The sequence below is a fragment of the Chanos chanos genome, chromosome 7, assembly GCF_902362185.1.
Source record: "Chanos chanos chromosome 7, fChaCha1.1, whole genome shotgun sequence".
In the NCBI taxonomy this organism is placed as follows: Eukaryota; Metazoa; Chordata; class Actinopteri; order Gonorynchiformes; family Chanidae; genus Chanos; species Chanos chanos.
Window position 1 is genome coordinate 41,964,745 of NC_044501.1, and position 13,994 is coordinate 41,978,738.

General features: G+C 40.2%; 1 protein-coding gene across 1 annotated transcript; it reads left to right on the forward strand.

Annotated features, from left to right (window-relative positions):
* Nucleotides 1–1,757: 1,757 nt before the first annotated feature.
* On the forward strand, nucleotides 1,758–5,755 carry LOC115816397 (low affinity immunoglobulin gamma Fc region receptor III-like). The gene is made up of 7 exons (XM_030779353.1): nucleotides 1,758–1,776; nucleotides 2,100–2,158; nucleotides 2,919–3,192; nucleotides 3,856–4,134; nucleotides 4,433–4,699; nucleotides 5,416–5,517; nucleotides 5,709–5,755. Exons 1-7 carry the CDS (start codon nucleotides 1,758–1,760, stop codon nucleotides 5,753–5,755), a joined length of 1,047 nt encoding a protein of 348 aa, XP_030635213.1.
* Nucleotides 5,756–13,994: the final 8,239 nt, after the last annotated feature.

Here is a 13,994-nt window from a genome sequence, read left to right on the forward strand (position 1 = left end):
GCTGGATCCAAAGGCAAGACAAAACACAAGGTCCATAGAATTATGAAGATGACGATAAACTCTGTGGCCCAGAATCAGTATATTAGGCCCTGTGTCCATTGATATATATTTCAACCACAGTATTTGACAGGATTAATTATAAATCCATCACTCTTCTGCTCTGAGTTTGTGTATTTCTCTGTGTTTTAGTGCTGTGTGCTCTAATCTACTCTGGACATACCAAAGGTAATGAACACATTATGAATGTCTTTATTTACACACATAGAAAGAATTAAGTATTTGTGGGCTGTTGACATTATACTCAAATAAGTACAAGTTCTTTTCAGAACAGTTCTTACACTTCCTTTCAATGTGGGAGGTGAGTGATGAACACAAATGGTGAGAGATTTTTAAATGCATCTGTTTTTCTTCTCCCTAAATCAGCGACATCATCACCAACAGCTACACTGACTGTAAACCCACAGTCCCATGTGTATCCTGGAGAGACAGTCACAATGACTTGTGTAATTGAATCTGAGAATAAGTGGAGATATAAGTGGATCATAAGAATTACTAGGAATGGGGTGTATGCCCTTGACAGTCACCAATCATCTATAAACACATTCACCATCCACGTAGCTTCAGAAACTGACCAGGTTGAATGCTTTTGTCTGGGAGAGAGAAATGACAGACCCGCATCCTCAGGATGGAGTAATGGAGTTACTCTGACTGTGAGAGGTGAGTGATTAATGTGATACAGACTTAGAGGACAGTATGATATTTCTGAGAGAGTAGAGTCTGAACTATTCATTATTTTCCTACAGGATCAAAACCAAAACCTCAACTCACCTCCAATCTTAAAGGAGCAGTACTGAGAGGAAACACAGTTACTCTGAGCTGTAAACTGGACCAGTCCACAGGATGGCTGTTTTACTGGTACAGACACACACAGGACTCTTCAGCACTGACACAGACTGATAAAGACTCCTACACAATCAGTTCTGTTACAGACTCTGATGGAGGACAGTACTGGTGCAGAGCTGGAAGAGGAAACCCAGTCTACTACACACAATACAGTGATGCAGTCTGGGTGGATGTTACAGGTGAGTCAGAGATAGATATGGGTGTTATAAGTTAAAACAATAGCTTGTTTCTGTGTGTTTTAGTGCTGTGTGCTCTACTACCCTCTGGACATACTCAAGGGGATGAAAACATCATGCATTTTTTTGTTTAATTAACACTGTATTTGTCCTGTCTGTGTTAAACTTCACTCACATGACTGACATTCAGTCCTGCTCATCATTTATACACAGTGTTCTACATTAACTTTTACACATACATACACATTTCAGCATGTGTTGGATAACAGTGTTATAGAGAAACAAGCATAAGTTCATCCTTTTCATTCAGTGAGATGTGTGTTTGTGTTAAACAGACAACCCAAGACCTGTTCTAACACTGGAGTCTGATGACAGTGAGATCTTCATTGGAGAGACTGTCACTCTCAGATGTGACATACATGGGGAAGGAGTCAGTCAGTGGTATTATGGGTTTTATAAGGACGGTGTCAGGATCACACATGAATATAATGAGAATCATGAATATTTGTTGGGTAAAACTGAGAATGACAGTGGTGAATACACTTGCAGAGGAATGCGAAAAATTGACCATCAAATCTCAGAGATGAGTGATTCTGTAACTGTGACAGTGTCAGGTGAGTCTGTTAATATTCATTGCTACATTATTAAGATTCGTCATCATTAAATGGCTGCAAAAATATGCCAGTCACTGTGAGAGGTGAGTTTTGTTCAGACTCTTTTCTGAAGTGGACATTTTAGAAATGGTGCATTACATCTCATCAGTAAACTGAACAACATATTTTGAGGATACTTTGATGAATTTAAATAAAAAATTCACAGGACAGCATTTCACTGTTGTGACTGGTTCCTCTGACTGATTGATTTTTCTGCCTTTAACACATTTTATCATTTATCCAAAACCATGAAAATAATTCCTTTCTCTGAACTAAAGCACAACCCAAAGCCACACTTATGTTAATTTAAACACATGAAAACTAGGACAGCATGAGAAACATTCTTTCTTGGTGTTTATATCTCCAGCATTGCCGACAGCTACACTATCTGTAGGACCAGAGAGCCCTGTGCACACTGGAGAGACAGTCAGTCTGAAGTGTGTGATAGAGTCTGGGAGGAACTGGAGATATAAGTGGTATAAAGGCAGCACTCAGACTACAGTGTCTCAGTCTAATGGTTAAACTATAACTGGAGAACCATTCACCATCAGAGCAGCTGCTATAACTGACCAGAATCAGTACTGGTGTCAGGGAGAGATTAATGACAGTTCCATATGCTCACAAAGGAGTAACTCTGTTTCTCTGATTGTTAGAAGTGAGTGATTAATGTGATTCAAACTTAAAGGACAAAATTATATTTCTGACAGTGTAGAGTCTGAATTATTCATTATTCTCCTACAGGATCAAAACCAAAACCTCAACTCACCTCCAGTCTTAAAGGAGCAGTACTGAGAGGAAACACAGTTAATCTGATCTGTGAACTAGACCAGTTCATAGGATGGGTGTTTTACTGGTACAGACACACACAGGACTCTTCAGAACTGACACACACTGATAAAGACTCCTACACAATCAGTTCTGTTACAGACTCTGATGGAGGACAGTACTGGTGCAGAGCTGGAAGAGGAAACCCAGTCTACTACACACAATACAGTGATGCAGTCTGGGTAAATGTTAGCAGGTTAGTTTTTACGCTCAGTTATGTTGTCATGATTGTTATGGAGTTGAATTTAAGCCTTGTATGCTCTATAGAGTTTAGATGTGTCACTCTCTGTTCGGTGTTTGTTTTATATTTGTGTGCTGTACATTAGTGTGGTATGTGTTTTATTCTACAGAGAGTCCAAAGGCTGTTGTGATCCTGCAGCCTGATAAACAGACATTCAGAGGAGAGACTGTCACTCTCAGATGTCAAATACAGGGAGAGAGAGACACTGACTGGGAATACAGCTGGTATAAGAAGAGTTCTTCACTCAGTCCTGTCAGTAAAGATCAGGAATACACAATCAGTCCTGTTAATGAGTCCCACAGTGGTGAATACACCTGTAGAGGAAAACTCAAAAGAGACTCACAGAACTCAGAGATGAGTGATGCTGTAACACTGACTGTGTCATCAGGTGAGTGTGTGAATTTAGAGGAGACTCAGAGACATGTTCTTAAACAGGAGTGACAAACAAGAGAAAAGTCACACACCAGAAATTGTTATGGTTGATTTAACAATGTTAAAATTTAGAGGACATTCAAGGCCATGTTCTTAGACACGGGAAAACAAGAAAAGAGGTCAGAGGGTGATAACTGAGGATGATGCTGGTCAATTCAATGACTGTGGCAAATACTGAAAAAAGATTTTCTCTACTCTAACAGGCAAAGCCCAGTCAGTTGTGAGTGTTTCTCCAAATATATGGTTGACTGAAGGAGACTCAGTGACTCTGAGCTGTGAGGTTAAAGACTCCTCTACAGGCTGGACATTCCTCTGGTACAGAGTCATTCCCTACACAGATGGGTTACCCAGGGTTCATTCTAACTCTGTAGAACTCCTCTCAGACAGTAGCAGAGGAGTTGGAAGCTCCTACACTCTCAGCCCTGCTGCTCTTAAACACACAGGAGTTTATGTGTGCAGAGCACAGAGAGGAAACCCAGTCTATTACTCAGAGTACAGCACAACACAGCCACTGTGGGTCACTGGTAAGATAAATGACAATTCTTTCCGATTCACCTTTGAATTTATGCCTTTTATCTGTACCTCACAGAGAACTTGTCTGAACATATGTTTCTCTGTGTCTCAGTCATGTCTCCTCCAGCCTCTCTGATCATCAGTCCCAACACAACTCAACGCTTTACATCTGACTCTCTCTCACTGAGCTGTGAGGTACAGAGTAACTCTACTGGATGGACAGTCAGACGATACACAGATAATGGAGAGGTGTCAGACTGTTCATCAGACTGGGGATCAGTAACAGGATCTACATGTAGCATCAGCTCCCTCCAGTCATCAGACAGTGGAGTGTACTGGTGCCAGTCTGACTCTGGAGGGAACAGTAATCCTCTCAACATTACAGTGACCAGTGAGAGTCTCAACAGTCACATCCCATACATATGTCTCTTTGAGATATTATTCAATCTCTTTGTAGAAAAATATTTCTTTGTGTCTTATATGAATACATTTATGTATAGTGTTGTGATACATGGTTTAAATTTGAGAACGAAACCTAATATTTCCTGATACACACTAAACATCAATTCACTGTTCCACATATAATAACTGCATGAAAGCTAATATATTTTTAATATTTAGATCAAGGACTCAAGTTACAGGTATGATTGTATTCTCCATGCCATTTATAACTGTGTTCTGTTCTATAGATGGTGATGTGATCCTGGAGAGTCCTGTCCATCCTGTTACTGAGGGAGATACTTTGACTCTGCACTGTAGATATCGACATGACTCCTCAGACATCAGAGCTGATTTCTATAAAGATGGATTAGTCCTCCAGAATCAGACTACAGGAGAGATGACCATCCCTACTGTCTCAAAGTCAGATGAGGGTCTGTATTGGTGTAAACACCCAGAGAGAGGAGAGTCACCAAAGAGCTGGATCACTGTCACTGTCACTGTCAGGGGTGAGATAAGTAGGGGATAATGCACAAGGAGCCGGTCATTATTGCAAAATAAACCCTAACAGGGTTTTGCAGGACAGTCTTCTTATTACACTGCTACTTATTAAAGAAATCAATAATTTGACAAAAAGTATTGGTTTAAAGATGATTTTATTGCTTACGCTAAATGAGAAAAAAAAAAATGAATAAAAAAATAAAATCCATAGCAATGGTCTGTTATTCATAGTGGCGGAATAACAGTCAGAAATAACAAACTGTAGAATGCCGTAATTGACCAATCAGAATCGAGTATTCAACAAAGCCGTATAATAATAATTTTTAATATGGTCCTAACTCCTGGCTAAGCAGAGTCATTCTTGTGCTGGTTTTGATGTTAACATTTTGATCATTACTGATGTTTGAGGAATCCAGTGACTGGTCTCTTCAGCCAATCAAATTCTTATATTATCTCTAACAAACTTCGTTTCTGAACGGCAAGAACATCTGTAAAACATCTGTACACTCTGAATGACTATGGGGATCTCTGAACTCTGCACTTATTGGGTGAAAAAGAACTCAAGATGAAAACTATTGAATCATCACTTTTCCCACAGAATGTGTGAATCTCTCTCTTTCTCTCTCTCTCTCTCTCTCTCTCTCTCTCTCTCTCTCTCTCTCTCTGTCTTTGTGTGTGTGCGTATGTGTGTGTGTGTGTGTGTGTGTGTGTGCATGTTCACTTTCAGGTCCAGAAGCCTCCCACTCTCTCCCCAGACTGCTCTGTTCTCTACTGGTTGTTTCTCCATATCTGCTGGTGACCATTGTGATCGGGGTTAAATGCTGGAGGGCTGGAGGTGAGCAGTCTCTCACTACAGAAGGTCTCATTTTTAATTTCACACTCTAAATGAATGATCTGTGTCTCTTATAACACACTGATAAAAGATGAATGCTGAAAAAGAGGGAAGAACATTACAATGTAAAGCAAAGGTTCATAGTTTTGGAGTTCAAATGATTAATTCACCTTGTTTTTGTGTTTGTTTTACAGCTCAGTCTCATGAAGACAAGAGACAATATGCAGTCAAAGAAACATAATCTGTCAATTATAAGATTTACAATGTGATTTTCTCTATATGATCATGCAAGAAGTATAGAGTCATTTCTCAGCACAATGTAAAAGATGACAGGGAAAGACTCTGAGAAGTTTGCGACTTTGCCGTTTAATTTTTTTCTTTTTTTTTTTTAGAATAAATACAGTTAATACATATTGTTTGTTCTTTTTGATAGACCTCTCAGGCGATGCATCTGTTTTTCCTTTAAAGAAATTTTTCATACACACATACTTTGCTAAGTTTAGTTCATTGCATTTTTGTGAGATAAAAAAATGACAAGCATAGAACAGTGTAAGTATAATTTTCTTAGCAACATTAATTTATTGTTATGTATTTCAGTTTGTATCTATGTGTTTTAAAACATGTATGTGGTCACACAGATGCTTCCAAAGATCAATATCTGTCAATTTTTGATAAATATAAATGTATTTAACAGAGTCATACAATTAATTTCACGTCAAACCTGTTTTTTTTTTCTTTTTTTTTTTTTTATTACTTATTATAATTTACCTGATTAAAAGAAAAAGAGTGATTTACTCATTAACTGATTTAAATGATAAATTCATAAAAAATGTTGTTACATATAATACATATAATGCACATACATATAATCATTCCTGAAGCATGGAGCTGTTTAGATCAGGTTTTGCTGTTTTACTGTCACACCCTGTCTCTTAGTGTTCTTGTTAGCCCCCAGTGGTCAGTTTTGGTTGTAGTCTGTTTACTTGGTTTTTGGTTCAGTCCAGTGTCTTGATTTACTCCCTGTTTCTCCCTTGGTTCATTCCTGAGTTCTGTTGGTTTAGCCCTGTTAACTTTATTCTCTCCACCTGCTTTCAGTTACTTTTTCTCTTTTACCACCCCCACCTCACCTCCATCTGTATCCAGCCTCATTCTCATACTGTAACATTTGCAGACCTATTCATTTTACTCCTCTTTCAGAATGTAATGGTAAATGCTGTAATTCACTTTTATGTAATTGCCATCTTCTGTTTTAAGTGTAAAAATAAACGATTCATTTCACTATCATGATGTCACTACATTTATTCCTCTCTGAGCAGCTTTCCCCAATGACACTGGATGCAATATACTTTTTTGAGACACAATTTTGAGTTTCTGGTATCACTGCACTTCCATCAGGATTTGTGTTTATAGTCTCATTCTAAACATCTTTCTGGAACGTTCCATAACACACTTTAATATTTGAGGAGGGAGCCCTATGAGTCTCTTCATCTAATGACCGTTTGGTTTGATCTGAAACATGAACATGCAACAGTCTGAATGCTTACAGGTTGTACTATGGTTAACTTCAGTGTCACTTTATCTTCTGTGAATAACAGAAATATACAGGTTTTAATTAGAGGTGCACTGCTGCTCTCACATGCCTTCACTGGTATTTGCTGCTGACTGTTCTTCATGTCTTTACATCAAATAAATTCGCTTTTGCTATTGACTGAGTTAGTCTGGTTTGTTACTTAGAGGCCTATTTTAGGTCCAGTGTTACCAGGGGATTTCTCCACTGTATGTCTAAGGGATCCAGTCCACCTTATGTGCTCAACAAGAAAAGTCATTTGATTTTCTTCTTTTTTTTCAGCTTCTCTAAGAGGCAGATTAATATAAAGTATATAAACCTAACATGTCTCTGTGGAAGTCAAACTCTTACACAAAACACCCAGTGCTCACAGATGAGTTTCTCTGTATCAAGTCATAACCGAGACAATAATTAACAACATTAGTCTCTCCCTTTTCCTCTGACAAAAGACATTCAAATACAACCTGGTTGCAATCTCATAATGTCTATGTGATGTATCTAGTGTGTCATATGTCTAATGACAGGATCCTCATTTACAACTAGGTTAGGACTCTTAAGGGATCTGAGGCCCAACTGAACTTCAGTCTAAATCCAGCAGAGGGAGACATTACACAAATGACATCATCTCTGATAACGTCAGTTGGACATCGGTCCTAGAGAATTGTGGAAAGTACAATAATCCTATGTAATATTAATTGTCTCCTACATTATTGTGGCTCTTGAAATTGCAGTGCTTCACCATTTCATAATTTACCCTCATCTATACTAACAGTGATGTATAATGGGGAACCCTGTATTTGTCCACTAGAGGGAGTATATCTTTATAAGTGATATAAACTCTTCACTGATTACAATGTGTTAGACTATACATTTCAGTGTAATTGGAGACACATTAATCATAAGAAGAGCTGTCAGCTTTACTCATGGAGTTACCTTTTAACTGGACAGTAGCTTTTGTGTCTTGTGTAAACACTGTAAATATCATTACTGGGTCAAGTTTTCATGACTTATTTTGACACTGAAGACAGTCATTATCATCAGAGAGATTTTTACATGTACACATTACTGTATCGTGAAGACAGAATGACAGGGCCCCTTGACACAAGAGGAGGAGACTCAAAAATGAGAGAGTGTAAGAATCTGTTCTTTTTAAATTCGTGAGTGTGAGTGTGGGTTTTGGGAGACTCTTGAAATTGCAAGGTGACATTGGTTTATTATGGACTGAGACACAAATTCCAGATATCATAGATGTAACTAGGTCATTAGGTCATTCAGTTTAATGAAGCTTTGTCCCTGTCCTGTGAATCATTCATCATTCTCAAGTATAAGATATGGTCACTGAAAACAGTGAATCTGTGAATCATTCATCATTCAGGAACATACGTCATGATAATTGAAAACAGTGAATCTATGGGCGCAGTCCATGGTCTTGAAGATACCGTCGAAAGTGGGAATAAAGGTTTTAGAATTTTAAAAACATGTTCTCAGATCTCTCTTTTGGCTTCTCCGGATGTGTAATCATGTGCCCTTTCTCAAATGATCACTAGTTCATAAATAGGCAGATTTGGTAAATTAGTTGGGTGACAGGTTGGTGTTGAAAGGTGCGAGTCATTTCTGCCTGTGGCACCACCTCCGGTGTCCGAGTACCAGATGCAGGGTCTTCGACTGGGACCCATCCTTCACTGATGTTTCAACCCTTTAATCCCAGAACAGGATGGTTAGGCAGCAGTCAGGGACGTGTCCCTGCCGCTCCCAGCAGCTGGATTTCGACAGTCAGGTGTTTCCACTATGTGGAACCTGGGTCAAGGCAGTTTTACAGCCACACAGGATGTGGTGGAGATTTCCCTGGGCCATTTCGCACAGGCCACAGTTCTCTTCTGAGCTGAACCATCCTGGCAGATTGGCTGGGCTAGGATGGGAGTCATACGTGGCTCTGATTAAAAAAACTCAGTCTTGCCTGAGGGATTTTCAGCAGGTCACTACATCCCATTGTCATTGGTAGAATGCCTTCCCACCTTGTCCACTGGCCTTGAAAGCTTCTGGCCATCTTGATAGGCTCTTATAGGAATTTTGAACTGAAATGATAAAAGAGCTGAAAGTGTTCAAAAACAGTTTACAAAAACATGAACTATACAAAGCAAACTACTCACACTACTCACTACTCACAGTGTGTGTGTGTCTTAATGGATTAGCTGCACAATACATCACCGATCTGCTGATTCCATATTCTGTCCCTAGATCTCTTAGGTCACTACAACTTCTCTCTGTCCCCCACTCACGCCTCAAAACCAAAGGCGACCGGGCTTTTCTGTTGCTGCCCCAAGGCTCTGGAATAGTTTCCCATCTCACGACAAGTCGTGCTCTACCACTATGTGGAACCTGGGTCAAGGCAGTTTTGCAGCCACACAGGATGTGGTGGAGATTTCCCTGGGTCAGTGCTCTACCACTGACAATTTGAAATCTAGATTAAATATCACCTTTTTTCTGTTTCTTTCAGTTCAGTCTGAGGTTGCCCCAAAGGTTTTGTCAAGTCCACTCTTAATTTATTTTTAAGGTTTATTTTTGAATTAATTAATTCTTTATTGTCCTACACTGTGTTCTGATCTGTTTTTGATTTTACTTCAGTTTCTTCAACTGCTTATTTTTACCACTTTGATTTTGATATCATCTGTTTTATATTAGCTTTATCTTTATCTTAGCTTTATCTTTGTTTTTGTTTTCTATCTGGCATTTCTTTCTGATCTTGTGCTTTTATCTCAATTTATTTTATTTTATTTTATTTTATTTTATTTTATATGTTCTCTCTTCTCTTCTATTTTATTTTATATGTTCTATTTATTCCTTTTATCCACGCATATTGATAATTATTCTGCCTCAACTGGAAAAGCACTTTGGGCCAACTCCTGTTGTTTTTAAATGTGCTGTATAAATAAAAGTGACTAAGTGACACCGGTTTCGTAACTCTGTTGTACAAATTGAATCTCCAACACATCTCAATTACACCAACTCTCTTTTGCCACTGACTCCTTTAGTGTTAAATCATGTTTTTACTCTGTCATTTCAACTCTATATTTAACAGTTTTGCTCAACACTGGAAAATCAACTTTGCTGCATATCGGTGGGGTCGTTTTTAACCACAAGTTACAACAGTTGTAACCAAACATGTAGCTTGACCTATAATTTAACGTTCATCTTACTACTTCAGTCTGCTCCTTAAAAATAGCATTGCTGGCCACTTGAGGGTGCTGATGCCCAAACAGTACGTCAATTTTTTTTTTTTCTTTTTTATTGCATTTTGAAGCCTGTGCCTCTAATACCTGCTTCCTTTCTTCTCTATTTTTCAGCTTCTCCTTTACCTTTTCACATTCTCTTGTCCATTACTTTCATTGGCCATCTCACTGCTGCGCGCTACTTTTGCATTAGTCTAGAATGTTAACATGTATTACAATTTACAATTTAGTTATTTGGCAGACGCTTTTTACTAAAGCGACTTACAATCAGTGCATCAGTCAGAGTTAGATTTCTAATACCTTGTGAGCAGGGATCACAATAAGACCGAGCGTAAAATTGCCCCTTCATATTGCACCCCTGGAATACTATGGCAAACGCAGATACAAGACAAAGGGTTTTTTTTTTTTTTTTTTTTTTTTTTTTTTTTTTTAGGAAAGGGAGGTTAGGCATTGGGGGACAGGTGGGTTCTAAAGAGGTGGGTTTACAGTTTCTTGCGGAAGATGGTAAGAGATTCCGCAGTCTTGACTGCATGGGGGAGGTTGTTCCACCACCTCGGGGTAATGGCGGAGAAGAGGCGTGGTCGGGAGGAGCGGCTGCCGGGTTCCCGAAGTGAGGGGACCGTCAGTTGTCCAGAGGTCATAGAGCGGAGTGTCCTAGTTGGGGTGTATGGAGTTATAAGAGCCTGAATTTATGAAGGGGCAGAGCCTCTAGTGGCCTGGTAGGCCAGCACCAGTGTCTTGAACTGGATGCGGGCTGCTACCGGAAGCCAGTGGAGTGCAGTAAACAGTGGAGTGACGTGAGAGTGTTTAGGGAGGTTGAATACCAGGCGTGCAGCGGTGTTCTGCATGAGCTGGAGCGGCCTGATGGCGCAGGCCGGCAAGCCAGCCAGTAGGACGTTGCAGTAGTCCAGGCGGGAGATGACAAGCGCTTGGACCAGGAGCTGGGTCGCCTGTTGTGTTAGGAATGGACGGATTCTCCTGATGTTGTATAGGGAGAATCTGCAGGATCGAGTGACTGCCGCGATGTGATCGGAGTAGGTCAGCTGGTTGTCCAGGGTTACGCCGTGGTTTTTGGCTGCTGTGGTGGGGAACACCACAGATCCCTCGATGGTGATTGCAGTGTCGATCGCTGGGGAGTTCTTAGCAGGAAAAAACAGGAGCTCCGTTTTCTCTGGGTTGAGTTTGAGATGGTTAGCAGACATCCATGAGGCAATGTCGGCTAAGCAGGCTGCGATGCGAGGTTGAACCTGGGAGTCAGAGGAGGGGAAGGAGAAGAACAGCTGTGTTTCATCAGCTTAGCAGTGGTAAGAGAGGCCATGGGTGGAGATAACTTGACCGAGTGATCTGGTGTAGAGAGAGAAGAGGAGTGGACCAAGTACAGAACCTTGTGGGACTCCTGTGAGTAAAGGGCGGGTGGAGGAGACCGATTCCCCCCAAGAGACCTGGTAGGAACAGTCAGACAGATAGGACTTGAACCATGCGAGTGCAGAACCCGCGAAGCCCAGCCCAGAAAGGGATGAGAGGAGGATCTGGTGGTTGACCGTGTCGAATGCTGCGGAGAGGTCTAGGAGTATGAGGACAGAGCTGAGAGACTTCGCTCTGGCCAGGTGGAGCTCCTCCGTGACAGCAAGGAGGGCCTTCTCGGTGGAGTGGCCGGCTTTGAATCCGGATTGATTCTGATCCAGGAGATTGTACTGCAGAAGATATGGAGAGAGTTGGAACTGCACGTTCCAAGGTTTTGGAGAGAAACGGTAGGAGAGAGACTGGACGGTAGCTACTGACATCAGCAAGGTCTAGAGTGGGCTTTTTGAGCAGTGGCTTGAACCGTGCTCTCTTCAGGGCAGAAGGAACCGTGCCAGTAGATAGGGAGCTGTTGATCAAATAGGGAGCTGTATTAACTAACTTGGTTGAGATGGGCCAGTAAGCCCAGCACGCTCTTATGTGCACCCCGAATGACCGGTACAAAGAGAGTATCGGTAAAGAGACAGACAGGGCCGGCAAAAACGTTATGGAATTTATGACGGTCCACTGGCCCAGCGATGTGGTGGCCCAGCGGGATTTTCTCGCTATGCCCTTTAGCCCGTACACCACTGCATACATGTAAAGTTGTTGCATTCCAGTATACTTAAGATAGTGAGGCCTATCTGTCTATCTGTAGTTTGTTAGTCTGTACCGTCAATACGACAGGATGTAGGTGTCTTCTCCTGTTCTGTATTGAATCTGGATCCACCAGGTCACCTGGAGATGTTCCCAACATGGAGTAACTGTAGTCCATCCCCCAGAGATCAGCTCTGTGTCCACATTAACAGAGCAGTTTACAGCTTCTCAGTTTCAACTATTAAACTGAGACAAAGCATTATGCTATTAAAGGTCAAACTGATACTTAATGACTGATTAATTATCAATATGTTAAGCAAGATAATTAATGAGGAATTATCAGTTTTGCAAACAAAATACTTTACGAGTAAACAAGTGCCCGATAAACTAAAAAAATTACAGTGTGTGGTGAGTTTCTCTTTAACAGAGGTGCTGAGAGAGGCAATGGAAATTTCCATCACTTGACACTGAGTCTATTCACACACACACACACACACACACACACACACACACACATAGGCACACACATATACCAGAATAAGTCGATGCAGTATGCACATGCACATGCACACTTGAGAACTGCACTTCAACCTCTACTGTTTCCAACCACAGTGGTCTTGTGTGTGATGTCTGAGAAGAGAGGCTGAAATGACTGTTTGTGGTTTGGCTTCTCTTCTGCTTCTGCCTCATGTAGGTGGGTGGAGGTGTTAACTGGTCCTTTGTCCTAGTCTGTATTCAATATTCTCAGAAAACTGCATGACAGTTAAAATTAATGTTGACAGGATAATAACGCATTAACAAAACATTAACATATATGAAGTTGATATTTCATAAAACTTCTCCTTGAAAAGATACACTTCCTTGAGACATGAAGAAAGAAAAAAATATAAACTCATAAAACATAACATAGCTTTAATATATTTTTGCATATTTACTGTATGAGCTTTCATGTAAGCAGTATCACAGCTTAGGTTGTAATATGCAAAAGAGTTATTGGTATTTTCGGGAAAATGTGTATCTGTCTATGTATGTATGTATGTATGTATGTATCTATCTATCTATCTATATATGTACACACAGACACACACACACACACGTATATAAACAATACAGCTCTTCCTGACATTTCAGAAGTGTGATCTAAATGTGATGAGTACAGGAAGAGCTTATAATACACACTGCACATCAGACAATCTCTCATTCACACAGCATGGAGCTCAGTCCACTACACTCACTGGTTTGTAAGTAATCTCCTTCTCTCTCTCTCTCATTTTCCCATCTTTCATTTCTCAATGACACAATTTCTTGGAAAAAGAATTTTAACTGATGTACTGAGAAAGCAGTGATTTTCCTCTAAATTAAAAAAAAAAAAAAAAAAAAAAAAAAAAAAAATCAAGTACAGTACTACAGTCTAATACTACATATAACAGGGCTCCTGGCAAAATTTTACCAGTTGTCTTACTGGTACAGCTACTTATTAGGCTAATGACAGTAGTTGCTCACCAACAAGTACATACTGCTTAAGCTCATATGATTGCGTATGCCAACAATGTCAAAATACAATCATCTAGATTTAGCGATATGAG